We start from the raw sequence: 27,579 nt of genomic DNA, 5'->3' as shown, positions 1-27,579 counted from the left end.
CTGACGGTAACGGTGAAAAGGAAGCCTAGCATAATGAACTCCATTTCACTCCTAACCTCCCTACCCTGGCAGTAGTATCTTTTAAGTTAACTGATTTTACTTATCTCTGCACATAGGCCAAGAATTTAGTGGGTAGAATTTAGTTTATAGTTTAACTTTAAAGCAAGGATGTGGGAATAGCATTGAATCTATAAATGACTTGGGGCAGTACAGCCATTTTCACAATATTGATTTTTCCTATCCATAATAAAAAGGTAAAAGCAATACCTGAAGCTGGGTAATTTATTTTAATTTTTTAATTTTTTCCCCTCCCCCTGCCTTTCCGCCACACACTTGCTAAGCAAGCTGGGTAATTTATAAGAAAAGAGGTTTAACAAGGATGGAATGTTTTTCCATTTGTTTGCATCCTCTCTTATTTTCTTGAGCAGTGGTTTGTAGTTCTCCTTGAACAGCTCCTTCACATCCCTTGTTAGCTGTATTCCTAGGTATTTCATTCTCTTTTGCAGTTGTGAATGGGAGTTCATTCATTATTTGGTTCTCTGGTTGTCTATTGTTATAAAGGAATGCCTGTGATTTTTTCACATTTATTTTGTATCCTGAGACTTGCTGAAGTTGCTTATCAGTTTAAGGAGTTTTGGGGCTGAGATGATATGGGATTTCTAAACATAAAATCATGTCATCTGCAAACAGAGACAATTTGACTTCCTCTCTTCCTATTTGTTGAATACCCTTTATTTCTTTCTCTTGCCTGATTGCCCTAGCCAGAACTTACAATACTATGTTGTATAGGAGTGGTGACAGAGGGCATCCTTGTCTTGTACCGGTTTTCAAAGGGAATGCTTCTAGCTTTTGCCCATACCCAATATGATATTGGCTGTGGGTTTGTCATAAAGAGCTGTTATTATTTTGAGATATGTTCCATCAATACCTAGTTTATTGAGAGCTTTTAACATGGAGAGTTGTTGAATTTCATCAAAGGCCTTTTCTGCATCTACTGAGATAATCGTGTGGTTTTTGTCATTGGTTCTGTTTATGTGATGGATTACATTTATTCATTTGTATATGTTAAACCAGCTTTGCATCCCATGGATGAAGCCAACTTAATCATAGTGGGCGAGTTTTTTGATGTGCTGCTGGATTCAGTTTGCCAGTATTTTATTGGGAATTTTTACACTGATTTTCATCAGGGATACTGGCCTGAAGTTCATTTTTGTTGTGTCTCTTTCTGGTTTTGGTATCAGGATGATGTTGGCTTCATAAAATGAGTTAGGAAGGAGTCCCTCCTTTTCAATTGGCATTCTTCACAGACTTAGAAAAAACTATTTTAAACTTCACATGGAATTAAAGAAGACCCCCGTATAGCCGAAACAATCCTAAGCAAAAACAACAAAGCTGGAGGCATCACGCTACCTGACTTCAAACTATACTACAAGACTACAGTACCCAAACAGCATGGAACTGATACCAAAACAGACATAGAGACCAATGGAGAACAGAGACCTCAGAAATAATGGAGCAGAATAGAGACCTCAGAAATAACACCACTCATCTACAACCATCTGATCTTCAACAAACCTGCCAAAAACAAGCAATGGAGAAAGGATCTCCTTTTCAGTAAATGGAGCTGGGAAAACTGGCTAGCCACTGTGGAATACTAAAACTGGGCAGGGCGCCATGGCTCACACCTGTAGTCCCAGCACTTGGGAGGATGAGGTGGGCAGATCACAAAGTCAGGAGTTTGAGACCAGCCTGGGTAACATGGTGAAATCCCATTTCTACTAAAAAACTTGAGCCATTTTAATAAAAAAGCTAGTCCAAAAAATGGTCTCATTCTATAAAGATTAAATCATTTCCAAATCACAGTGAAAATAACTTGAGTAATTAACCAATTTTGTTTTCTACTATGTGCCTTAGCGATACCTCACTGAAATTTGGTATCTGACACACAACAGAATAACATTTGCAGAATATAATATTGTAGTGACAGTACTGAGGCTGATTGTATAGACTATTAAATGGTTATACCTTATTTATTTATATAGAACATTGGTCCAATAACACAAAAATAGAGAAGAGCATCTGGGCTTCCTTCCTCCCCTTCCTTTCCTTTCAAAAAAAAAAAAAAAAGAGAATAGCATCTGAAAATTTACCTCATTCAATGATCAGAGGTAAAAGAGTTAACCATCCTTTCTATTATTTTCTGCAGTAAGTCCTTGTTCACAATGAAATCTGATGGCAATTAAATTCTGACATTTTTCCCAGCTACTGTGAAGGCCATTACTATATAGCATACTGCAATATAAGGACTCTTCTGTTCACTAATTCTGGCACACTTCCAAAATACACTCAACAATCCAGTTTTATTTCTGTCCAAGAGGCTGGGTGCCAAGTATCGAATATAAGCACAGGTACATATAAGCGGCAAGATTACAGTCAACAGACTGAAAACTGAAAATGGCAGACACAGCGAGGGGGGTGAGGCTGCACCCACATCACCCTTCTGGCTGTTTTTTTTTTTTTTGAGATGGAGTCTTGCTCTGTTGCCCAAGCTGGAGTGCAATGCTGTGATCTCGGCTCACTGCAACCTCCACCTCCTGGGTTCAAGTGATTCTCCTGCTTCAGTCTCCTGAGTAGCTGGGATGATTACAGGCGCACACCACCACACATCTGAAGTTTCCTCTGAAAATTATTTATTCTCAATAGCCTTAAACTGTTTTTTCACAAGGAAAATAACTGCATGTGCAAAAAAAGAAAAACACCTTTTTCTTCATTGTGTTTACTTGCATCTATGGCTGTGTCATAAAAAGTAAAGCATTTAGACTTTAATCTCTCTTTTTAAATTTTTTTTTTTTTTAGGATGGGGTTTCACCATGTTGGTCAGGCTGGTCTTGAACTCCCAACCTCAGATGATCCGCCCGCCTTGGCCTCCAAAGTGCTTGGATTACAGGCGTGAGCCACCACATCTGGCCTGACCTTAATCTCTCTAATAATAAATGGACTGCTATTATATACTATTTCATATACTATTAACAATATAATATCATTACAATAAATTTTGTGTTGATACTTTAAAATTTGCTTCTAATTTTGGAATGAGAAAATATTTTTGGCAACTGTACATTCAAAAAGACATTTGGTTAAAAGACTCATTTACAATGTGGTAGGTGATGATTTTATCTTCTCTATTGGGATTTCTCTTAATCAAGGCTTGGTAGACTTTCAGAAGTGGGAGTGGTTAGGGTTGGGTGAACTTTTAGCCTGAGAGTATAGTCACTAAAGTAAGGCTACTGTTCAGAACTTTACTTTCAAAAGCAAGGCCGCTGGAAAGAGGCCACTGCTGTTTGGTTGTTGGCTAGGAGAAACTTTCTCTGATTTCTGGACTGGGTTGTATCACTGGTTGATTTTCAGAAGCTTGGTAGAGTGATTCATCTGCTTATAGAGTGTAACACTGGAGTGAGGCTGTCACAGGTGGGTTGATTTTCAGAGCATGTGTATTGATCCATAGTTATCTCAAATTAATTTAAGTTAGTTGTTTAAGACTTTGTCAAAAGAACAGTCTTTTCCATTCTTGAATTTGAAAAAATGAAAATTTTAAATTCTAAGTGCCACCTGTTGGACTTCCATTAGCCAAACCTGCAGAGAGACCACAGACCAGTGGTCCCCAACCTTTTTGGCACCAGGCACCAGTTTCAGGAAAGACAATTTTTTCACAGACAGGAATGGAGGGTGAGGGGGTGGAGGTGGAATTAACTAGATTCTCATAAGGAGTATGCAACCTAGATCCCTCACATGCACAGTTCACAATGGGGTTTGCGCTCCTATGAGAATCTAATGCCGCACCGATCGGATAGGAGGCGGAGTTTAGGTGGCAATGCTTGCTTGCCAGCACTCATCTCCTGCTGTGCTGCCTGGTTGCTAACAGGCCATGGACCAGTACCATTCTGCAGCCTGAGATTTGGGGACCCCTGCCATAGATATTGTTTAGACCTCTACTAGTGGAGGTATGATTTTCAGTTAGTGTTGCCATTTAAATGAGTTAACAGCCAATTACTGTGATGGAAAAATAGCCTTAACTGCTAAATTTTAGTAGTTTATTTATTTTTATTTTTATTTTTTCAGACGGAGTTTCGCTCTTGTTACCCAGGCTGGAGTGCAATGGCGCGATCTCGGCTCACCGCAACCTCCGCCTCCTGGGTTCAGGCAATTCTCCTGCCTCAGCCTCCCGAGTAGCTGGGACTACAGGCACGTGCCACCATGTCCAGCTAATTTTTGTATTTTTAGTAGAGACGGGGTTTCACCATGTTGACCAGGATGGTTTCGATCTCTTGACCTCGTGATCCACCCGCCTCGGCCTCCCACAGTGCTGGGATTACAGGCGTGAGCCACCGCGCCCAGCCTTAGTAGTTTATTGAAAAAAAAAAAAGCTGAGCATGTATTATTTAGGGTATTGTGACAAATTCAAAAGGTGATACAGGACAAAAATCATTATATGCAGGACAAATCCTGTATGTCTAAGAATCTTGGGAACTTTATTAGTGAAGTCTCTCATGCTACTAATACATCTAAAAAGCACCTATTGAGAGCTCGTAGGTGTTCCTTGGATGTGTATTTTAACAGTGAATTATCAAGACAGCACAACTTTGCTGATGATTTTTACCATTCTGATACACTCTTTACAATTGCTCAGCATTTCCAGGAGAAAAGAGTCACATTTTGTAGACAAAATGTGGTCAAGATTCCAATAGAACCACATGTTTAACTTCATTCTTTCACTTCTCATATTTAAGTATTCAGGCTCACACTTTACTGAGATCTTAATTTTGTCCATCTATCGCAGATATTTCCTCAAAGCAACGTCTTTCATTACCCTCAAATAACTACAGAATCATTATTATACTAACAGTTTTCAGGATTTTCTTCCCCCCCTCCCCCCCCCCGGGATAATCTCACTTCCTAATACAGACACCTTACTTACAATGACAGGATAAATGGTAATTGCACTGTGTTTTGCTTGTGTGGATATACTTACCGATTACGCAGGCAGGAAGAGTTTTCTGAGGAAATCTGTCCATTGATTTCAGGGAGACTCCACATCATCCGTCTTCCTTCTTCCATCCCATGGCCTTGTTTGGAGTTTTTTCTCTTCGGTCTCTGACCAAATTGAAGCTCACAAAAGTGACTGTAAAGCTTGAGTGTACACGTATTTAAAAAGCAACAAGGTAATAGTTATTAGCTCCTAGCTATGAGTGTATGTAAAGAGACATTGTGATGTGGTGCGTCTATTTAGTTTTGCAGCCTTAGGGAGCATCTGAAATGTCTCAACATTTCTGCGATGGTGCAGACTACACTCTGGGGAATCTAGGTCCAGACTTTTTAAGAGGACGTAAGTTGGACCGGGCGTGGTGGCTTACGCCTGTAATCACACCACTTTGGGAGGCCGAGGCAGGTGGATCACAAGATCGGGAGTTCGAGACCAGCCTGGGCAATGTTGTGAAACCCCGTGTCTACTAAAAACACAAAAATTAGCCAGAGGCCTGGTGGCGGGTCCCTGAAGTCCCAGGCACTTGGGAGAATAGCACGAATCTGGGAGGCGGAGGTTGCAGTGAGCCAAGATTGCGCCACTGCACCATAGCCTCGGCTATCGAGCTAGAGTCCATCTCAAAAAAAAAAGGACGGAAATCCTGCCAGCCCTTTGAATCTCGAGTTACTTTTCCCAAACACCCTGGTCCTCGTATTTCGAGTGATTTCCCAAGAGCCCGGACCGAGAATTGCCCTGCCTGGACGGTAGGTTCAGCGGAAACTACACTACCCACAAACCCATTCGTTACATGTCCAGTCAGGGCCCAGGAGAGGCGTGTTTCCGTGCGTGAGGAGGGCGCGTGGGCGGGACTTCCGTCTCCTCCTCGTAGGGGACATTTTGTTTCTGTGAGGCTGCCGCTGGCTGGGGCTCTGTAAGACTTTAGTGAGCCGCAGGTGGAGCTGTCGGGAAAGCGCGAAGGAGATGTTGTCTCCAGTGTCCGCAGACGCGCCCGAAGCTCTGCGGAGACGGAAGTGCCTGCGTCCCGGATCGAGACGTCTGCCACTCCCAGCAGCTGTCCGCGCCCACGGTCCTGTGGCGGAGCTAACCGACTCCGCACGGGTGGGTGCTGTGTCCTCCGGGCCCTCAGCCACCCTTTCTCCGACTCCGGATCGTAAAGTCCCTGAAGCCCTTGTGTCCCAGGACACGAAGCACTCTTGGGCAGGGTCCTATCTCGGTGTGGGTGGGTGTGGGAGAATCACGGGCGGAGGGGAGGGCGCGGGTAAAGCCTCGGGTGTGCTGTTGACCCATGGGCTTTTGGGAGACAGGGTTCTCGTCAGCATGGAGCAGTTTGAGGAACTGTGCCTGGAATGGCAGGCTTAAGGCTGAGAAGGCGTTGAGATTACTTGAGGGTTTTGAATAGGACGTGATTTTAGCTGGGATTTTAAGGGTGTCCAGATTTGCTGAGGAGAGAACATTAGTTTGGGGTGGGGACTGTGAGGATGGGTACGAGGAGACTGGTAAGGAGGTGCTGCAGTGGATTCCAGGAATGCCTTGGTGGTGGATGTACCAAGCAAGAGTGATGGCAGGTGAGTAGGTGTAAGTGATCATGTTCTGGGTAGGTATTAAATATGAAACAACAGGATTTTCTGCTCCATCATATGCACCTATGATTGAAAGCAAGGCACGAAAGAGCAAGGTGTTTTGTATTTTTCCATGAACGTTTGGATTTCGGAATGATAGCTCTGAGATGTCTCAGAGTGGCTGCTTCCTCACGTAGCCAACTAGAGGGGTCTGAAGTTGTGGGGAAGGGGCTGGACTTAAAATGTTTTTGGGGTGAAGGGAGTAGTATGGACTAGGTCAAGGCCAGGAGATCACATTTAAATGGGGCAGTCTTAAGTATGTTATTTCAGATGCTCTCTGGAGTAAAAGATGAGAACGCTGGAACTGGATTGTAGGTAAGAGGGAGTGGGCATTCTTGAGACTCCCCCCTACAGAAGAGAAGGGTCCTGGCATTTGAAAGGGTTCTTTTCAGTGTCTATAGGAGAGCGCTGTAGGGTATGAGGAGTTTGGCCTTGGATGGTAACCATGTGTAGTGTGCTATCAATTTGCTACTATCTGATGTTCTCACTCTCATTTTGTGTGTTTTCTTTTCGTTTATTTACTTTTTACTTTCTTGAGACAAAGTCTCACAGTCACCCAGGGTGGGATGCAGTGGCTCATTGCAACCTCCACCTTCTAGGTTCAAGAGATTCTCCTGCCTCAGCCTCCCGAGTAGCTGAGATTACAGGTGCCAACCACACCTGGCTAATTTTAGTATTTTTAGTCGCGGGGGGAGGGGGCAACGTTCACCATGTTGGCCCAGGTGGTCTTGAACTCCTGACCTCAACTGATCCACCGGCTTCAGCCTTCCAAAGTGTTGGGATTACAAGTGTGAGCTACTGCACCTGGCTTTAGTTTTAGTTTATCTTTATTATTTATTTAGAGACAGAGTCTCACTCTGTTGCCCAGACTGGAGTGCAGTGGAGCAATCTCAGCTCACTGCAGCCTCTGCCTCCTGGGTTCAAGTGATTCTTCTGCCTCAGTTTCCCCAGTAGTTGGGATTACAGTCATGCACCACCATTCCCAGCTAATTTTTGTATTTTAGTAGAGACGGGGTTTCACCACGTTGGCCAGGCTGGTCTCAAATTCCTGACCTCAGGTGATCCACTCCCCGCTGCCTCCCAAAGTGCTGGGATTACAGGAGTGAGCTACCACTCCTGGCCACTTTTAATGTTTTTATATATTTTTTGTTTTTTTAAGAGAAGTCCTAAGTCTCATTTAGTTTATTTTTAATTGACAATAATATCTATATTTATGGAGTATGAAATGTTTTTATACATATATACATTGTGGAATGATCAAATCAGGATAATTAGCATATCCATCACTTCAGATACTTATGATTTTATGTTGAGAACATTTAAAATCCTTTTAGCTATTTTTATTTATTTATTTATTTGAGATAGGCTCTCACTCTGTTGCCCAGGCTGGAGTGCAGTGGCACGATCTTGGCTCACTGCAACCTCCACCTCCCTGGTTCAAGCAATTCTCCTGCCTCAGCCTCCCAAAGTAGCTGTGATTACAGGCACTCGCCACCACATCGGGCTAATTTTTGCATTTTTTAGTAGACATGGGGTTTCACCATGTTGGTCAGGCTGGTCTCAAACTCCGGACCTTGTCATCTGCCCACCTTGGCCTCCCAAAGTGCTGGGATTACAGGGTTGAGCCACTGCGCTTGGCCTAGCTATTTTGAAATATACATGATTACCAACTAAAGTCACCTTGCCGTGCAATGGTACACCAGAACTTATTCCTCCTAACTTTAACTTTGTACCCATCAACTAGTCTCTTCCCTTTCTCTGCCCAACCCTCCTTCCACCTGCAGCCTCTGGTAACTACCCTTCTACTCTCTACTTATATGAGTTGGATTTTTAAAATTTTGCATGTTAAGTGAGATCATACAACATTTTTCTGTCTTATGTCTGTTCTTTTCACCTAACATAATGTCATCTAATTTTAACCATGTTATTTCGTGACAGAATTCCCTGCTTTTTAAAAAACTTAATATGATTCTATTGCATATATACACATTTTAAAAATTCATCTGTTAATGGGTACTTAGGTTGTTTTAAATCTTGGCCATTGTGAATACTGCTACATTGAATATCGGAGTACAGACATCTTTTTGGCATACTGATTTCAATTTCTTTGGGAATATACTCAGTAGTGGGATTGCTGGATCATGTGGTAATTCTATTTTTAGTTTTTTGAAGAACCTCCATACATGTTTCCAAAATGGCTGCATTTATTCACAATACTACCAACAACATATGAGAGTCTCTTTTCTCCACATGTTTGACAAGGCTGGTTATCTTTTATCTTTTTGATGATAGCCAATTTTGCAGGTATGAGGTACTATCTCATTGTTTTAATTTGCATTTCTCTGATGTTTGAAGATATTGAGCGCTTTTTTTCATATGTCATTAGACATTTGTATGTCTTGAGAAATATCTATTCAGTAGAAGTTTTATTGGGCCTGTTAAAAACAAAAAATAGAAAAAAGAAGAGATGAATGTGTATTCAGATCCTTTGTATACTTTTAACAGGACTGTTTTCCTTTTATTGAGTAGTTTGAGTTCCTTTATATTTGGGGTATGTCTCATGTATGATTTGTAAATATTTTCTTCCAGATTGTCTCTTCACTCTTACTGTTTTCTTCGCTGTGCAAAAATGTTTTAGTTTGATGCAGTCCCATTTGTCTATTTTTGCTTTCATTGCCTGTGCTTTTGGGGTCATATCTAAAGAATCTCTGCCCAGACCAAATGTTATGAAACTTTCCCTTCTTTCTTCTAGTAGTTTTAGAGGTTCAGTAAGGTTAAGGCTTTACTAGTGCCATTTTGTTAATTGGTTTCTGGTTATTTTGAAAATGTTTTGTTCCTTTCTTCCTTTGTGGTTTGATGGCTATCTGTAGTGGTATGCGTTGATTCTTTTCTTTTTATCTTTTGTGTATCTATTATAAGCCTCTGTGGTTATTCTGAGGCTTACATAAAGCATCTTGTAGATACAACAGGCTTTTAAGTTGATAGCACTTTAATTTTGATCCCCTACACAAATTTTACACTTTCGCTCACCCTTCTACCACATTTTGCTTTTCACATGACATTTTACATCTTTTTTATAATCTGTAGTCTTTAACAAATTGTTGTTGCTTTGTTTTATTTTTTGAGACAGAGTCTCACTCTGTTGCCCAGGCTAGAGTGCAGTGGCGTGATCTTGGCTCACTACAACCTCCACCTCCCGAGTTCAAGCAATTCCCTGCCTCATCCTCCAGAGTAGCTAGGATTACAAGTGCCCACTACCATACCTGGTCAAGAGACTTTTTATGGTTCTTGCTGTCCCTTTCTTTGCAGGGCTGTGTGGTCTTTGAGGATGTGTTTGTATACTTCTCTCGGGAAGAATGGGAGCTTCTTGATGATGCTCAGAGACTCCTGTACCATGATGTGATGCTGGAGAACTTTGCACTTTTAGCCTCACTGGGTAAGGTCCTCATGCTTTTCTCCTTTTGCCCAGGTACCACTCTGTTCTTCCCATGGTCATGAGCACTGCTTCTTTTAGCAGTTTCCTGGAGTAGGTGCTGAGGGTGCCAGGGCTAAGCTGTATGGAGTGTCCTCCCTACTTGCTGAGCAGTCCTAAAGCCTTGCAGCCAAACGTTTGGGGTTATGAGACTTGCAGTTTGCCCAGTGGATCTCACTAGGTCTGGTCACTTTCTACACTGGTGACTATGTCCAATATTATGGTGTCTCTGTGCCCAAGGTTCTGCCCCTTTCTCCAGGTGATATTTTTTTTTTTTCTTTTTTTGAGTCAGAGTCTGGCTCTGTTGTCAGAATGCAGTGGCACGATCTCAGCTTATTGCAACCTCTACCTTCCAGGCTCAAGCCATCCTATTACTTCCTGAATGGTTGGGACTACAGGCATGTACCACCATGCCCAGCTAATTTTTCTGTAGACATGGGGTTTTGTCATGTTGCTCAGGCTGGTCTTGAACTCCTAAGCTGAAGTAATCCACCTGACTTGACCTCTGAAAGTGTAGGATTACAGGTGTGAGCCACTGCACCCAGCCCAGGTGACATTTTCTACGGTCTGACCTTGCCTTGAGTTATAGGCACTTACATAGTCACTTACAGGGGACCTTTGGGCTATTCCTGCACAACTCCTCCCAGGTTATTTTTCTTACCTGTAGTCCATCATAGGGTGGGGTTGCCATGGGCCAGTACTGGTTGCTCAGATGTTCTGACTTTCCCTTAGGAATTGCATTTTCCACATCAGATGCAGTCATGAAACTAGAGCAAGGGGAAAAGCCCTGGGTGTATGACCAGGTGGATATGACTTCAGCCACAGGAAGAGAGGCCCAGAGGGGACCTAGACCTGGTGAGTGCACATCGGCGAAGGGCATAATGTCAAAGCTGGGTTCAAAACTGGCAACGTTAACTGTTCACATCAGTGTTTGTTTCCAGGGCCAATGGCCACACAGCATTTCTATCTGTCCTTCCCTGTTCTTGACGTGAAGATATAGCATTTCTAGTTTGTTAGGCCCTTACCATTCTTCACCTCTGGCCTTCACCTTACACCCATGTTTTCCCACTATTCTGTCTGCATTTTTTTTTTTTTTTTTTGGCAATATTGACCTGCAATTAGCGTTCACAAGATGTGCATATATTCTTAGTCTTTGAACACCAACTGCTCACTTGTAGTTGGATTTTCCTGGGACTGGATACATTTTTCATAGCACTCATGAGTCACTAACAGTCAAGGCACTACTGGAAGTCATGTGTTTGGTTCCATTCTGTTTTGGGAGACGGAGTCTCACTCTGTCACCCAGGCTGGAGTGCAGTGAAATGATCTCAGCTCACTGCAACCACTGCCTCCCAGGTTCAAGTGATTCTCCTGCCTAAGCCTCCTGAATAACTGGGACTACAAGCGCCTGCCACCATGCCCAGCTAAATTTTGTATTTTTAGTAGAGACGGTGTTTCACCAGATTGTCCAGGCTTGTCTCGATCTCCTGACATTGTGGTCCACCCACCTCTGCCTCCCAAAGAGCTGGGATTTCAGGCATGAGCCACTGTGCCTGGCCTGGCTCCATTTTTATATTCTGGCCCTTCATTGGCCCTCCCCCATGGTATGACCTCCAGGTTCAATACCTCAAGCTGTTCCTTCCTCACTCTGACCATGCCTCTCATCTTGAAACAGTTTCATGAACTTATTCCTTCATATGTCAAACACTCATATATGATGGGGTTGCCCCTTCCCACCCATAAACATGCATTTAATCAGCATTTCTGTGTTTCTAGATTGTTGGCATGGAGTGGAGGATGAGGTGTTATCTTCTGAGCAGAGCATTTCTGCAGCAGGAGTGTCACAGGTCAGGACTCTCATGGCAGAGCTGCAGACTCACCCATGTGACATATGTGGCCCAGTATTGAAAGATATCTTACACCTGGCTAAATACCATGGAGGAAAAGCCAAACAGAAACCATACTTGTGTGGGGCATGTGGAAGGCAATTCTGGTTCAGTACGAACTTTGACCAGTACCTGAACCAGCCCAATGGAGAGAAACCTTTACAAAGGAAGGAGAGCAGAGACTCTGTGAAAAGCTGCAGAGTCCATATGCCAGAGAAGACCATCACATGTGGGAAAGGAGGGAGAGACTTTTCAGCCACATCTGGCCTTCAGCATCAGGCCTCTCACAGCAGGATGAAGCCCTACAAGAACACTAAGCTTGTAAGTGGCTTTTGCATGGGACAGAGATATCATAAGTGTGGTGAATGTGGGAAAGCTTTCACCCGCAAAGACACACTTGCTCGGCATCAGAGAATCCACACTGGAGAAAGGCCTTATGAGTGTAGCGTATGTGGGAAATTCTTCAGCCAAAGCTACGACCTCTTTAAACACCAGACAGTTCACACTGGAGAAAAGCCATATGAGTGCAGCAAATGTGGGAAATTCTTTAGACAAATCTCTGGCCTGATTGAGCACAGGCGAGTTCACACAGGTGAAAGACTCTATCAGTGTGGCAAATGTGGGAAATTCTTTAGCAGTAAGTCTAATCTCATTCGACACCAGGAAGTTCACACAGGAGCCAGGCCTTATGTATGCATCGAATGTGGGAAAGAGTTCAGTCGGAAACACACACTTGTTCTGCACCAACGAACTCACACTGGAGAAAGGCCTTATGAGTGCAGTGAATGTGGGAAGGCCTTTAGCCAAAGCTCCCACCTTAATGTACACTGGAGAATTCACAGTAGTGATTATGAGTGCAGCAGATGTGGTAAAGCTTTCAGCTGCATCTCTAAACTCATTCAGCACCAGAAAGTTCACTCTGGAGAAAAGCCTTATGAGTGCAGCAAGTGCGGGAAAGCCTTCACTCAAAGACCCAACCTCATCAGGCACTGGAAAGTCCACACTGGGGAAAGGCCTTACGTGTGTAGTGACTGCGGGAGAGAGTTCATCCGGAAACAGACACTTGTTCTGCACCAGAGGATTCATGCTGGAGAAAAGCTTTAAGAGTGTAACAAATGTGGGAGACCCCTAGCCCAATGCCCCCAACTTACTGTATGGTGGGGAACTAGCAGCAGTTAATGAGAGCAGCAGATGCAGGAAAGCCTTTGCTTGGAGGCTGAACCTTGCCCGCCACTGGGAATTTCACGCTGGACACAGGCCGTAGCAGTCCAAGCAATACTCACATTAGTATGCTCTGTGGCAGTCCAGAGCATAATCACATGAGTATGCTCTATGGAGTTTTGCAAATATTTTCAATTACATTTGTGAAATTTTTTCAGTTGGTGATGAAAATGCGATATTTGATATGATCTGTGAGTTCATTTCAAATAATTATGGCTAAGGAGTTATTGGGCAGAATGAAATATGGTAGAGGCTGGTGAGGAAAATTTTTTGTGAATAGGTTGGCTTCTAGTCCTTTGGTTGAGGTTGCACAAATTATGTGGTTCATTCACAAACAGGAAGAAGAACATAAGTGGGACCTGGAGAACATAAGTGGGTTGGAGGGGATAACTAAATGTCTTGCAAAAGACCCAAACAACTCCCATTAGGCCTACCTCCTCCAACATTGGTTGGGGGTCACATTTCAAAATGAGATTTGGAAGGGACACATATCTAAACTTTATCAGCTGTAGATTCTAGCCTGTAATTAAGTAGTATACCTTTTCTGAACTCCATCCTGCTGACCCAGCTAACTGATGTCACGGTAAAAGGGGTGACAACATGATATGAGGCATAATGTTATGGACCTCCGTACTGTGCTCTCTTGAATGAGACTTAATACTGGAGCGGGAGGGAAAATTAAGAATCATTCAGAAGAAAGGTAACTAAAAATAGATGGAAGAAACCTTCAGAAAAACTGAATTGGATAAAATTGTTTAGACGGTTGATTAAAAATGACCTTAAGCAGGAAAGGAAGATGGAGTAGTTACTAAAAGTATTGAGTTACTGTAAAAATGGTTAGCCAATTATTCAAAGATCTGGAACTAATTAATTCACCCTAGTCTTGGTAATTTTTCAAAATGTCAAAATTATAAAAAGGTGACAAGTATGATCTCTTCAAAGCGTGCTCTGATGATAACCAGGAAGGCAAATGGGGAGTATTATGACTGAATGATGATGTCAATCAAAGAAAATGACAAGTCTCAATCATTTTTCACATAAAAAGCAAAAAGAAAGATGTGGGGAGTCTGCATCTTATGAAGATAACACAGAAAATGGGGTAGGGGAATAATCCAATAGGCATTCTGTGTTTGGCAGGCCAGGTGACTGCACCTATAAAGATAAGCTATCAATTTGCATTGCCATGTTAAAGTTTTATTTTTTTGTTTTTTTTTTTTTTGCTCTCGTTGCCCAGGCTGGAGTGCAGTGGCATGCGATCTGGGCTCAGCACAACCTGTGCCTCCGAGGTTCAAGGGATTCTCCTGCCTCAGCCTCCTGAGTAGCTGGGATTGCAGGCATGCGCTACCATGCCTGGCTAATTGTGTATTTTTAGTAGACGGGGTTTCTCCATGTTAGTCAGGCTGATCTCGAACTCCCAACCTCAGGTGATTCGCCCGTTTCAGCCTCCCAAAGTGCTGGGATTACAGGCAGGAGCCACTGCACCCGGCCTGTCATGGTAAAGCTTTAACAGCTCACCGGTAATTTTCTTGTGGGCAAAATAGGGAGAAGGCAGGTAGCTTTTGATCTTGTTGCCATTTTATTTAGGAACCAAAACGTGGAGGCAGGTTTGCATGACCCAGTTCCCAGCTTGACTTTTTCCCCTGTGCTAAATGGGTTTGGGGTCCCAAAATTTAATTTCCTTTCACAATAAGCTGGTTAGAGTCTCATGACCTCCAGCTGGGACCTCAAGTTCACTTTCATCAGAATGAAGTACATGGTCTTCAGGCAGAGAAAACTTTACTACAATTGATAATCAATGTTGCTATAACTTAATTAGCTAATATAAACATAAAGGGAAATATAATTACAAGAATATAGTGATACAGCTAGAAGGCTTATAGCTGGAGAAATACAGTCTATAAAGGAATTTATGGACAGGAATTAGATATGATTTCTGACTCACCCTTACCATAATGCAATATTGGAATTGATAGGATGCCATATAAATCTGCTTTAGTCCTATTTTAATTGAGCATGCTAGATGGGAACCTTTAGAATTAGCTAAGGTCCCTCAAGTGGTTAATATATAACAAGAATTCCTGGGGGAAATAAATGTTGACTTGAATTAAGGATCTTTTGGATGAAGGTATATTACTAAAATTCCCTATTTAGTAGTCTAGGATGGGCTGGGTGTGGTGGCTCATGCCTGTAATCCCAGCACTTTGGGAGGCCAGGGCAGGAGGATCACTTGAGGTCAGCAGTTTGAGACCAGCTTGGGCAACACAGCGAGACTTACTCGCTACAAAAAATTGGAAAACATATTAGCTGAGTGTGGTGGAACATGCCTGTAGTCTTAGATACTCAGGAGGCTGAGGGGAGGATCACTCAAGCCCAGGAGTTGGAGGATGTAGTGAGCTGTGCTTGCACCACTCCAGCCTCGGTCTAGGATGGCCTGGAAGAAAAGCTGATGGATCTGATAAGTTAGCTATAGATTATGGAAGACTTGATAAATTAGTGTCCCCCCATTTAATCAGCTATGTCTGATATGGCATCAACAACTAAACCTGCGCTACAAGCTCAGAGCGATCAGTATTCTGTACTAGATTTGGCTCATGCCTTCTTTTCCATAAGGAAACCAAAGCCAATTTTCATTCATTAGGGATAGGCCCCAATATGCATATACTCTACCCTCACAAGAACATTTAAATTCTCTGACTGGGCCGGGCACAGTGGCTCATACATGTAATCCCAGCACTTTGGGAGGCCGAGGCCTGTGGATCACTTGAGGTCAGGAGTTCCAGACCCAGGCATGGTGGTGCGCACCTGTAATCCCAGCTACTCAAGGTGGAGGCAGAAGAAATCGCTTGAACCCAGGAGGCGGAGGTTGCGGTGAGCTGAGATCGCGCCACTGCACTCCAGCCTGGGTTACAGAGTCAAAAAAATCAGTAAATTATCTGGCTGACACTTAGCCCTGGATTTAACCCCTTTTGTAGGACAATATATGGTATATGAGCTGCTGCTAAGGAGGCTGAGGTGGGAGGGTCACTTGAACCCTGGAGCCTGAGACTGCAGTGAACCAATATTGTGCCAGTACACTCTAGCCTGGGTGACAGAGTGAGAACCTATGTCTAAAAAACATACATTTGGTACATGGGCAAGAACCCCAATTTGGAAGAAAGGTAGAGAATATACTGTAATTTTGACTTATATTGTAATGACTATGATTAGACTCATAATGTATCTGCTATTTGGTGTAATACTGGTGTATTTGGTATTACAAATACATTTGATGGGTTCTGATATGGTTTGGATGTATGTTCCCTGCAGATCTCGAGTTGAAATGTGACCTTCAATGTTGGAGGTGGGCCTAGTCAGACGTCTTCAGGTCATGGGGGTGGATCTCTCATGAATGGGTTGGTGCTTTCCTCGTGTTAGTGAGTTCTCAGTGAGTTCATGCAAGATTTGGTTGTTTAGAAAAGGCTGGCACCTCCTTTCTACCTCTCTTGCTCCCTCCCTCACTATGTGACACACTGGCTATCCTTCACTTTCTGCCATAATTGTAAGCTTCCTGAGGCGCTCACCAAAAGCAGATACCGGCACTTTCCTTCATGTACTACCTGAAGAACTGTGAGCCAAATACATCTTCCTTTTTTTTTTTTTTTTTTTCAATTACCCAATCTCAGGTATTCCTTTATGGCATCACAAATTGACTAACACATTTCAAATAAAACTTATGACAGTACTGATATAGATTATGAAATGAAGTGAGAAGTTGAATTAAAACAACCACAAGATGTTCTAGCCATGGAAAATATTGGCTAGGAGAGGAACTAGAATTAACTTTGAATTGAATAAGTCTGTTGATACCATTCTTAAAGTTGACAACAGAAGGAGGTAAAATAGTTGCCAATCTTGTGCATGATTATGAACATCTTTGTGCTGGGCTATTTTGTTTCCGGCAATATTTTGAAGCAATATCCACATCTCATATAATACACAAAGTATTCTGACAGCTGCCCTTTTTGCTTATTCTGTCCTATAAATAGTTAAAGTGATATAGGGGAATGTTAAGGAGTGAGTTGTAATTAAAACTACCCAGTCAACAAAGGGACAACTGTGGAGAACAGAAATACTTTATAGCTGGAAAAGGACAATTTTATGCCTATCTCTGGGGACATCTGGATATCTAGTTTGACTCTTGGCAAAGAAAGGCAGTGGGAGCTACATACAATGTGCTGCTTAAACTCTGAAATCATTTCATGTCTTTACAGCTGGCTTTTACCTGGCATAAATTGCTAGGCTGGCTTGAATCATGCAGCCAAAGGGACATGGTAATCCCTACTGGGAATTTCTGTTATTAATTCTTCTGAAATCAAGCTCCATTACATAGATATTAGTGGCACAGTCCAAAGATGAACCATGTCCATTTGCGAATAAGGATCCTGAAGGTGATATGTCCAGATCTTTCTGAGCCCTGATGTTGGCCTATTCTTTCTCTAGCTGTACTGTACGCTTCATATTTAAATAAAAGCCTTATGAGAGAGTGCTTTCAGAGTCCCATGAGTCATTTCAAATATCTGAAAATTCTTTGCAGTTGTAAATATAGATATAGAAATGAATTTGTATACAAATGTGTGCATGTGTATGTATCTGCTTTCTCCCCAAGAGAACCTATCAATCAATGATTTACCAGTAGAAAAGAGCACAGCTAATGCTTACTAATTACAAGCATTGTTATCTATTGAAGAAAACCAGAGCTCCTTGGAAAAGAGGCTGATTCCAGGGCTGGGACAAGAAAGGCACAACATGAGACTGAAAATATTTTTGCATCAGAAAGTAATGAAATTGTCAATAATATTGACATAAAAAAGCAGAGAGCCTACAGCTTTAGTGAGTTCCCACTGTCCAAAATCCGGGAGAATTTGAACATTAAAATAAATGTTGGTAATAATTGAGTATAACTCACTGAATAGATTAAATAGCCCAATTTCTTTCTCAGGCAATGATACAGTAATAGACTGTCCAAATTTATTTTTCTTTTACACTACAATTAGAAAATCAATGCCAGGTGCAGTGGCTCATGCCTGTGATCCCAACCCTCTGGGAGGCCAAGGAAGCAGAATCACTTGATGCTGGAGATTGTGACTAGCCTGGGCAACATGATGAGAGCCTATCTCTGCAATAAATAAATAAGCTGGGTGGTGTACATCTGTAGTCCTAGCTACTCAGAAAGCTGAGAGTGGAGGAGCCTTGAGGAGTTCAAGGCTGCAGTGAGCTGTGGACATGCCACTGCACACCAGCCTGGGTGACAGAGTGATACCCTATCTCTAGAAAAAATAAAAATAAAAATGAATCAAACAAAATACATAATACAGTTTTCAGTAGGTCCCCAAGACTACCTTGAGGTTCAGTGCTTCACTAGGGGCACACCTCCTGACTCCAGACCCTATGACCCTCTCCCAGCTTGCAAAAAATCGCCCTAAACTGTAACTTCTGTAACTTTCCACTGCTTACCCCAAACCTATAAAACCAACTCCTATTCCACCACCCTGCAGTCTTTTTGGACTCAGCCCACTTGCCCCCGGGTGAATAAACAGCCTTCTTGCTCACACAAAGCTTGTTTAGGGGGGTCTTTTCATTCAGAGTGCGCATTTTAACAACATTCACCTGGTAATACATTCCTGTGTAAACCCTTTCCATTTTATTAGGGTACTCTTCTGGGCACTGTCTCCCTTATTAGAATGTTTCTCTAACATCACCAAAGACATTCTGGGTATTACAGGTTTCAGGATTTTATGTTCTTCAGTGATATGGGCAGTCTCAATTAAGGCCCAATAGCCAGCTAGTAATTGCATCTCAAATGGAAGATTTCTGCTCCAAAAACCTAGCAGTCACCCCTGGGTGCTGCCTGTGTTTTTGCTATAAGCCTGAGTCTGGGTTTCACACAGGGTTGTTGAAGAGGAAATTTGTTAGTTTCAGCCCTCTAGCTTCTAACGTGTCCTTAATTAAACTGGTAATCACCTTTTGTATACCAGGTATCTATACTGTTTTATATTAACTTGTTAGGCTCCGGCAATCTTATTAGTTCTTACTTAGCATGTCTAATAAATACTGGCTGAAGGGCAAACTCACATGCCTTCTGTTATACAATACTAGGTAAAGGAAGGTAGCAGTCACTTTTCTTATATGGATATTCAGGAATTTTTAAAAGAAAATTAAGTGACCCCTAAGCTAAAGATTTAAACATAAGACCTTTGGTAGAAACCAATGTAAAAATAAAAAATAAAAATAATAATTAAAAAAAAAACCACTTAAGACCTAACTCCATAAAAACCCTAGAAGAAAACCTAGGCAGTACCATTCAGGACACAGGCATAGGCAAGGACTTCATGACTAAAACACCAAAAGCATTGGCAACAAAAGACAAAATAGACAAATGGGATCTAATTAAACTTAAGAGCTTCTGCAAAGCAAAAGAAACTATCATTAGAGTGAACCAGCAACCAACAGAATGGGAAAAAATTTTTGCAATCTACCCATCTGACAAAGGGCTAATATCCAGAATCTACAAAGAACTTAAACAAATTTACAAGAACAAAACAACCCCATCAAAAAGTGGGCAAAGGATATGAACAGTCATTTTTCAAAAGAAGGCATTTATGCAATCAACAAACATATGAAAAAAAGGTCATCATCACTGGTCATTAGAGAAATGCAAATCAAAACCACATTGAGATACCATCTCACACCAGTTAGAATGGCGATCATTAAAAAAATCAGGAGACAACAGATGCTGGAGAAGATGTGGAGAAATAGCAAAAATTTTACACTGTTGGTGGGAGTGTAAATTAGTTCAACCATTGTGGAAAACAGTGTGGCGATTCCTGTAGGATGTAGAAATAGAAATACCATTTGACCCAGCAATCCCATTACTGGGTATATACCCAAAGGATTATAAATCATTCTATTATAAAGACACACGAACACATGTGTTTACTGCAGTGCTGTTTACAATAGCAAAGATTGGAACCAACCCAAATGCCCATCAAAGATAGACTGGATAAAAAGAAAATGTGGCACATATACACCATGGAATGCTATGCAGCCATCAAAAAGGATGAGTTCATGTCCTTTGAAGGGATATGGGTGAAGCTGGAAACCATCATTCTCAGCAAACTGACACAGAATAGAAAACAAAACATCACATGTTCTCACTCATAAGTGGGTGTTGAACAATGAAAACACATGGATACAGGGAGGGGAATATCTCACACTGGGCCTGTCGGAGGGTGGGGGATTGGGGAGACAGCATTGGGAGAAATACCTAATGCAGATGACCACAGGGATGGGCGCAGCAAACCAACATGGCACATGTATACCTATGTAACAAACCTGCACGTTCTGCACATGTACCCTAGAACTTAAAGTATAATAATAATAATAAAAAGAAAATTACAAATTTGGGCCAAGCACAGTGGTTCACACCTGTAATCCCAATACTTTGGTAGCCTGAGGCGCTCAAGACCAGTCTGGCCAACATAGAGAAACCCTGTCTGTACTAAAAATACAAAAATGAGTTGGGTGTGGTGATGCACACCTGTAGTTCCAGCTACTTGGGAGGCTGAGGTTGCTGTGAGCGAGATTGCGCCACTGCACTCCAGCCTGGGCAACAGAGCAAGGCTCTGTCTCAAATAAATTAAAATAAATAATGAAAAAATGACAACAAAATTGAGGGCCGGGCATGGTGGCTCATATCTGTAATCGCAGCACTTTGGGAGACCAATGTGGGAGAATCTCTAGTCTAGGAGTTCAAGACCAGCCTGGGCAACATGGCAAAACCCCATCTCTACAAAAATAATTAGCCAGGCAAAGTTAGCCACGCACCTGCAGTTCCAGCTACTTGGCAGGTGGAGGCAGCAGAATCTTTTGAGCCTGGAATGTTGAAACTGCAGTGAGCCATGCTGGCACCACAGCACTCTGTCTGGGCAACTCAAAAAAAAGAAAAAAAGAAAAAAAAATTTCCTCCAATAGAAAAACAATTGCTAAACAGAGTAAAGAAATTATATTATAGAAGAATGAGGAAAATTCCAACATGTCTTTGTTACTAAAGAGTTATTCTGCACTGTTTTTATTTTTTAAAAAATACAAACTCATGTAAAAAAAGTAGGAAAAACATATGCAGATATTTTACCAACAAAGAAGGCACACGGGTGGCAAATAAAAACATTTTAAGGGCCAGGCGCGGTGGCTCACGCCTGTAATCCCAGCACTTTGGGAGGCTGAGGCGGGTGGATCACGAGGTCAAGAGTTCGAGACCATCCTGGTCAACATGGTGAAACCCCGTCTCTACTAAAAATACAAAAAATTAGCTGGGCATGGTGGCGCGTGCCTGTAATCCCAGTTACTGAGGCAGGAGAACTGCCTGAACCCAGGAGGAGGAGGTTGCGGTGAGCCGAGATCGCGCCATTGCACTCCAGCCTGGGTAACAAGAGCAAAACTCCGTCTCAAAAAAAAAAAAAAAATTTTAAAATGCTCAATATCATGAAGTTTTAGGGAAGTGCAATGAAAACTACATTGAGATACCACTACTCCTATATTAAGAGCTAAAATTTAAAAAGAGTGGCCACATGAAGCACACAGGGAAGTAGAGGAACTGGAATTCTCACAAACCCTTGGTGGTAATAAAATAGGAAACATCCATTTAGATCAAAGTTTGACATTTCTTAAAATGTTAAACATTCACCTACACTGTAATTCAGATATTACAGTTTCAGCTATTAACACAAGGAAAATAAAACATACCCATATAAAGAACTGAATCCAAGTAGTTACAGCAGCTTTATTTGTAATATACCAAAATCTATAAATAACATAAATGTCCCTAAACACCTGGATAAACAGTGACTTATCCATAGAAAAGCATAATACTCAGCAACGCAAACATTCATCATTGTTGAATCTCAAAATAATTATACAGCAAGAAAACCAGAAAGAATATATATATATATAAATATATCTCATTGATAAATTCCAGAAAATGCAAATTAATTTACTGTAAAGGAAATCAGTTGATCCCTGAAGAGCTGGGGAAGGCAGAGGGAGATTATAAAAGGATACAAGAAAAATATATGGGTGACAGATAAATTCATTTTCATGGTTGTGATGATGGTTTCATGGCTTTACCAAACTGTACATTTTGGATATGGATACTTTGTTGCATATCAGTTATACAATTTAGACCTTCACAAAGCTTTAAAAAGTGGTTCAAAATTAAGAGCCTAGATGTTCCACTTTTTTTTTTTTGAAAGTCAGGTTGGTAACCTGATACGGACTCCACCATCTCTCTGTCTCCTCATGCCCTGAGGGAGGCAACCTTGCCCCAGAAGCAGCAAATTTTGGCAAGGAATGAAGGCTGTTGCCACCTGAATTAATAGGAATGTTGGCTGAGTCACAAAAGCCACATCCCTGAACTGCAGAATGATCCTTCTCTCTATTCTTATTCTCCTACCTGCATAGCAATGGCCTTGAGGTAAACAGTCAAGAGAGGATGCAAGTCTATAAAAAATCTTTATAGACTATTTTCTGACAATGATCTCAGCGATAGGAAATGGTTATAAAGATCCTCAGAATTTCTGTATGCACTTGTCCCCCACAGTTATATTCACAGAAAAATTTGTAGATGAACTTTTAGAGAGGCATTCCATCTAATTTACTGCAGTCTTCTCCATTTCCCATTTACCCAGAGTTTCAGTCCCAATTACAGTTGTGTCTGGAATTTAACCTCTACACCTATAGTCTGAAAACAAATGGAAGGAACCTGCCTACAATGACTTATGCATCACGGCACATGGCTCCTTTGCAGGACCTGGGACACAGATTCCCCTCAATGGTGCTAGGAATTATGTGGTATTTCTTGTGTACAAGTGAACAAAATTCATGGTCACAGAAGCACTGGGGATTGTCACAACTGCCTCCTTTTCATGGTGACCTCTGAACTGACAAAAATGGCACCAGACCACAATACAGGAACACAAAGCCTGGCAGTCTTTGAGGCCCTAGACAGCAGGCCAAGTAGACCAATACAGGACAAAGACCTGTCTTCTGCCATCACCCTGTCCCTTTTGAGCACAGAAAGTGGACAAAATCTGTCCACCCCTTCGTGCTGACATCACTGTTCTGCCATCACGTTATCCCTTCTGAGCACAGGAACTGGGCAAAATCTGTCCACCCCTTCATGCTGACATCACTATTCTGCCATCACATTGTCCTTTCTGAGCACAGAAAGTGGACAAAACGGGTCCACCCCTTCATGCTGACATCACTATTCTGCTTACAAGCATTCTATACAATGAATAGAACCCCCAAGATTAAAGGTGCATAAATTTTTTAAAACTTTTTTTTTTCTTTGAGATAAGAGTTTTACTTTTGTTGCCCAAGCTAGCGGGCAATGACGTGATCTCAGCTCACTGCAAACTCCGCCTCCTGGGTTCAAGTGGGAGGCTGCCTCAGCCTCCCGAGTAGCTGGAATTACAGGGGCCTTCCACCATGCCGGACTAATTCTGTATTCTTATTACAGACAGATTTCACCACGTTGGCCAGGCTGGTCTTGAACTCCTTGCCTGAGGTGATCCGCCTGCCTCGGCCTCCCAAAGTGCTGGGATTACAGGCCTAAGCCAATGCGCCTGGCCTTTTCACAACCTTTATAAAAGGATTATAAATCAGAGCAATGTGCACCAAGCAGTTTCCAAATTGGTGAATCAGAAGCTGGAAAAATTCATTACAAGCATCATGTGAGGACAACAGTGTCCCTAAAAAAAGTAATCCTTCTTAGAATGCTGACAGCGCAACTCAGATTGACTCTGGATCAAAAATGGGACAGGTCTATACTCTAAAGTCAGAGAAAGGACATGAGGACCCCCTACTTGCTTGACGTAGTAATAATTTCCCCAAGCACATGGGAGAATACAGAGGTGAAATGGCTTCAGTCTCAGAAATGGGCAGTGACATAAATCAGGCTATGACCCTGCGCAGATTACAAATTACAATGAACCTCCTCAAAGCTTCCCACATACCTGAAGCTGACATAGAATTCCCCATTGTAGATGCTCAAAGTTTACATTTAGCAAGATGGCTCCCAGTCTCCTCCAGTGCTATTACACTGAATAAAGAAATAGCACCTTCCCTTCACATTTAAGGCCTTTCTTCAGTGTGAACTTTTCGATGTCGAATGAGGTTAGATTTGCGGCTAAAGGATTTCCCACATTCACTGCATTCATAAGGCCTTTCTCCAGTGTGAACTCTTTGGTGCTGAATAAGGTCAGATTTGTGGGTAAAGGGTTTCCTACATTCATTGCACTCATAAGGTCTTTCTCCAGTGTGACCTCTCTGGTGCTGAATAAGGCTAGAGCTCTGGCTAAAGGATTTCCCACATTCACTACATTCATAAGGCTTTTCTCCAGTGTGACCTCTCTGGTGTTGAATGAGGCTGGCACTTTGGCTAAAGGACTTCCCACATTCACTACATTCATAAGGTTTTTCTCCAGTGTGAACCCTCTGGTGTTGAATAAGGCTAGCACTTTGGCTAAAGGACTTTCCACATTCACTACACTCATAAGGCCTTTCTCCAGTATGAAATCTTTGGTGCTGAATGAGGCCGGAGCGCTGTCTGAAAGATTTCCCACACTGACTGCACTCATAAGGTCTTGTGCCAGTATGAATTCTCCTGTGTTGAATGAGGTCAGATTTGCGGGAAAAGGATTTTTCACATTCACTGCATTCATAAGGCCTTTCTCCAGTGTGAACTCTTTGGTGCTGAATAAGGTCAGATTTGTGGGTAAAGGGTTTCCTACATTCATTGCACTCATAAGGTCTTTCTCCAGTGTGACCTCTCTGGTGCTGAATAAGGCTAGAGCTCTGGCTAAAGGATTTCCCACATTCACTACATTTATAAGGTTTTTCTCCAGTGTGAACCCTCTGGTGTTGAATGAGGCTAGCACTTTGGCTAAAGGACTTTCCACATTCATTACACTCATAAGGCCTTTCTCCAGTATGAAGTCTTCGGTGCTGAATGAGGCCAGAGTGCTGTCTGAAAGATTTGCCACATGCACTGCACTCATAAGGTCTTGTGCCAGTATGAATTCTCCTGTGTTGAATGAGGTTAGATTTGCGGGTAAAGGACTTTTCACATTCATTGCATTCATAAGGCCTTTCTCCAGTGTGAACTCTTTGGTGTTGAATCAGAATAATTTTGCGGCTAAATGATTTCTCACATTCACTGCACTCATAAGGCCTATCACCAGTGTGAATGCTGCGGTGTCGAATAAGGTTAGAGAATTGCCTAAAGGATTTCCCACATTCGCTGCATTCATAAGGTCTTTCTCCACTGTGAATTCTCTGGTGTTGAATGAGTTCTGATTTGCAGCTAAAAGCTTTCCCACAATCACTGCACTGATAAGGCATTTCTCCAGTGTGAACTCTTCTGTGTCGAATGAGACTGAAGATTTGTCTAAAAGATTTCCCGCATTCACAGCACTGATAAGGCCTTTCTCCAGAGTGAACTCTCTGGTGTCGGAAAAGGCTAGAGCTTTGTCTAAAGGATTTCCCGCACTCGCCACATTCATAAGGCCTTTCTCCTGTGTGAACTCTCTGGTGTTCAATGAGGTTAGATTTGTAGCTAAAGGTTTTCCTACATTCCCCACACTCATAACGCACTCCTCCAGTGTGACGTCTCTGGTGGTGAATGAATTCAGATTTATGGACAAAGGCTTTCCCATGATCACTGCATTCATAAGGCCCTTCTCCAGCGTGAACTATCTTATGTAAGTTTAGGCGGCACTTTTTGCTGAATGATTCCCCACATTCATTACACTCAAATGCCTTTGGTCCAGTGTGAATTTGCTGGTGCTGAACAAGTGTGTTCTTGCAGGTGAAGGCTTTCTCACATTTCCTACACTCATAAAGCCCTTCTTCAGAGCAGACACTCTGAGGCTGAACAAGTGTGTGTTTGTGGCTTGAGGCTTTTTTGCATTCACCCCACTTGTGACAACATTTTGCCCCAGAAAATGCCTGTATATGCTTGCTGCTGCTACTGTGTGGCTCCTCACCACTAGGAGTGGCTTGGTGTTGGAGTAGGTCCATGGAGGCTGGGAAGTCCTCCCCACAGGTAAAATAATTGAACACATGGAATCTGCAGCCTGTGACAAATGTAGCCCCATCCACATTCCTTGTCCAGGGTTCTTCTTCATTGTTATGCTTTTGGTGCTGGTGAAGGTCAGCATTAAAACAGAAGCCTCTCACACTTGTGCCACCCAAGTACGACTTTTGCACAGGGGATGTGGTTTGGTGCTCAGCCTCAGGCAAAATGTCTTTCAAGACTGGGACACACATCTTAACCTCAGTGAGATGAGTATTCTGGGTGGGTGTATCCCCCTTAGAAGTCCTGACCTGTAACTTTCCTCCTACAGATACACTGTGCTCAGAAGCTATCGCCTCATTCTCTGTCCCATGGCAAAAACCTGAAAGTAGAGAAATACTGATGAAATGCATGGCGACTTTCATGAAAGCGGAAAGATATATCACAAAAAGGTGTGAGACACAAGAACTGAGTGCATGGAACTGTTCTGAGAACAAGGGAACTGGGGAGGAATAGTCTGCTTTGAAGTACTGGGCTTTTGGAGATTTTAGAGCAGATGTCATCTCATCACAAGAAGGACACAAGAATGAGGTAGGTACAGCACAGGAGAAGGAGGAAGAGGATCTCCAACTCACTCTGTGCCAAAGCCCTCAGCAGGACTTTGCTAGTGATGTCTGTGCTGCGCATTAGGCTGCTGTTGTCCAGTCCTAGGTAAATCCAATTGAAACCGGGTAGTTGGTGATCAAGGAGGCCTATTTGAGGCTGTGTGCATACCTCATAACACAGTGAGTATAGACTGAAGAAGACTGAAAAGAAGTGAGCTATGGAGAGGAACAAGTGACACACTGAGACCACGAGGGCGGAGGTAGCCAAACGCTGGAAGTGACGATGAAACCACAATTCAGCACAGTATTAACTATAGGGAAGCAGAAGTAGAAATGAGGTATGGCCAGTGGCACTTGCGCCAAAATGCTGCTGAGCATATTGCAGGTTCCTGATATGATTCTAATACAATCATGATGTCATGCCCTTCCACAGCTGCCACTCACCAAGGCCAGACCTCCTCTGAGACAATCTTGCCTTGTTCACTCTGTGAAGCAACTAGGGCACTCCCTGCAGCCCTCCTTGTGTTACCACATAACACATGAATGATTTAAGTTGTAAGGAAAGAAAGGACAGGGGAGTAACCTGTATTCACAGACACACACACACACACAATAACCCACTCA

At 42.4% G+C, this 27,579-nt stretch overlaps 3 protein-coding genes across 3 annotated transcripts in view; 1 reads left to right on the top strand and 2 right to left on the bottom strand.

Annotated features, from left to right (window-relative positions):
- The window catches only part of LOC105731392 (zinc finger protein 419-like), a gene marked incomplete at its 3' end in the record, with an annotated part of 30,340 nt that extends 7,775 nt beyond the window's left edge, over window positions 1–22,565 (bottom strand). The window contains exon 1 of the mRNA XM_064367341.1: window positions 5,030–22,565. The remainder of the gene's footprint in view (window positions 1–5,029) is intronic.
- ZNF671 (zinc finger protein 671) lies at window positions 5,895–17,764 on the top strand. Its single transcript, XM_012473096.3, has 4 exons — window positions 5,895–6,139; window positions 9,970–10,096; window positions 10,865–10,987; window positions 11,909–17,764. Exons 1-4 carry the CDS (start codon window positions 6,002–6,004, stop codon window positions 13,120–13,122), a joined length of 1,602 nt encoding a protein of 533 aa, XP_012328519.2. The 5' UTR covers window positions 5,895–6,001; the 3' UTR covers window positions 13,123–17,764.
- LOC135270932 (zinc finger protein 551-like) overlaps window positions 22,564–27,579 on the bottom strand; it is a 14,384-nt gene continuing 9,368 nt past the window's right edge. The window contains exon 4 of the mRNA XM_064367393.1: window positions 22,564–26,732. Coding sequence (XP_064223463.1) covers window positions 24,409–26,732 — 2,324 coding nt within the window. The 3' untranslated portion in view covers window positions 22,564–24,408. The remainder of the gene's footprint in view (window positions 26,733–27,579) is intronic.

Source organism: Aotus nancymaae, unplaced genomic scaffold, assembly GCF_030222135.1.
Source record: "Aotus nancymaae isolate 86718 unplaced genomic scaffold, 86718_ANA_hifiasm-v0.15.2.pri h1tg000069l, whole genome shotgun sequence".
Lineage (NCBI taxonomy): Eukaryota > Metazoa > Chordata > Mammalia > Primates > Aotidae > Aotus > Aotus nancymaae.
This window is presented reverse-complemented; position numbering and strand designations above follow the sequence as displayed.

Coding starts and splice junctions, on each gene's coding strand:
- ZNF671 (XM_012473096.3), top strand. CDS start 6,002: ATGTTGTCTCCAGTGTCCGCAGACGCGCCCGAAGCTCTGCGGAGACGG. Junction 10,097..10,864: donor TGCACTTTTAGCCTCACTGG/GTAAGGTCCTCA, acceptor ACTTTCCCTTAG/GAATTGCATTTTCCACATCA. Junction 10,988..11,908: donor CCAGAGGGGACCTAGACCTG/GTGAGTGCACAT, acceptor CTGTGTTTCTAG/ATTGTTGGCATGGAGTGGAG.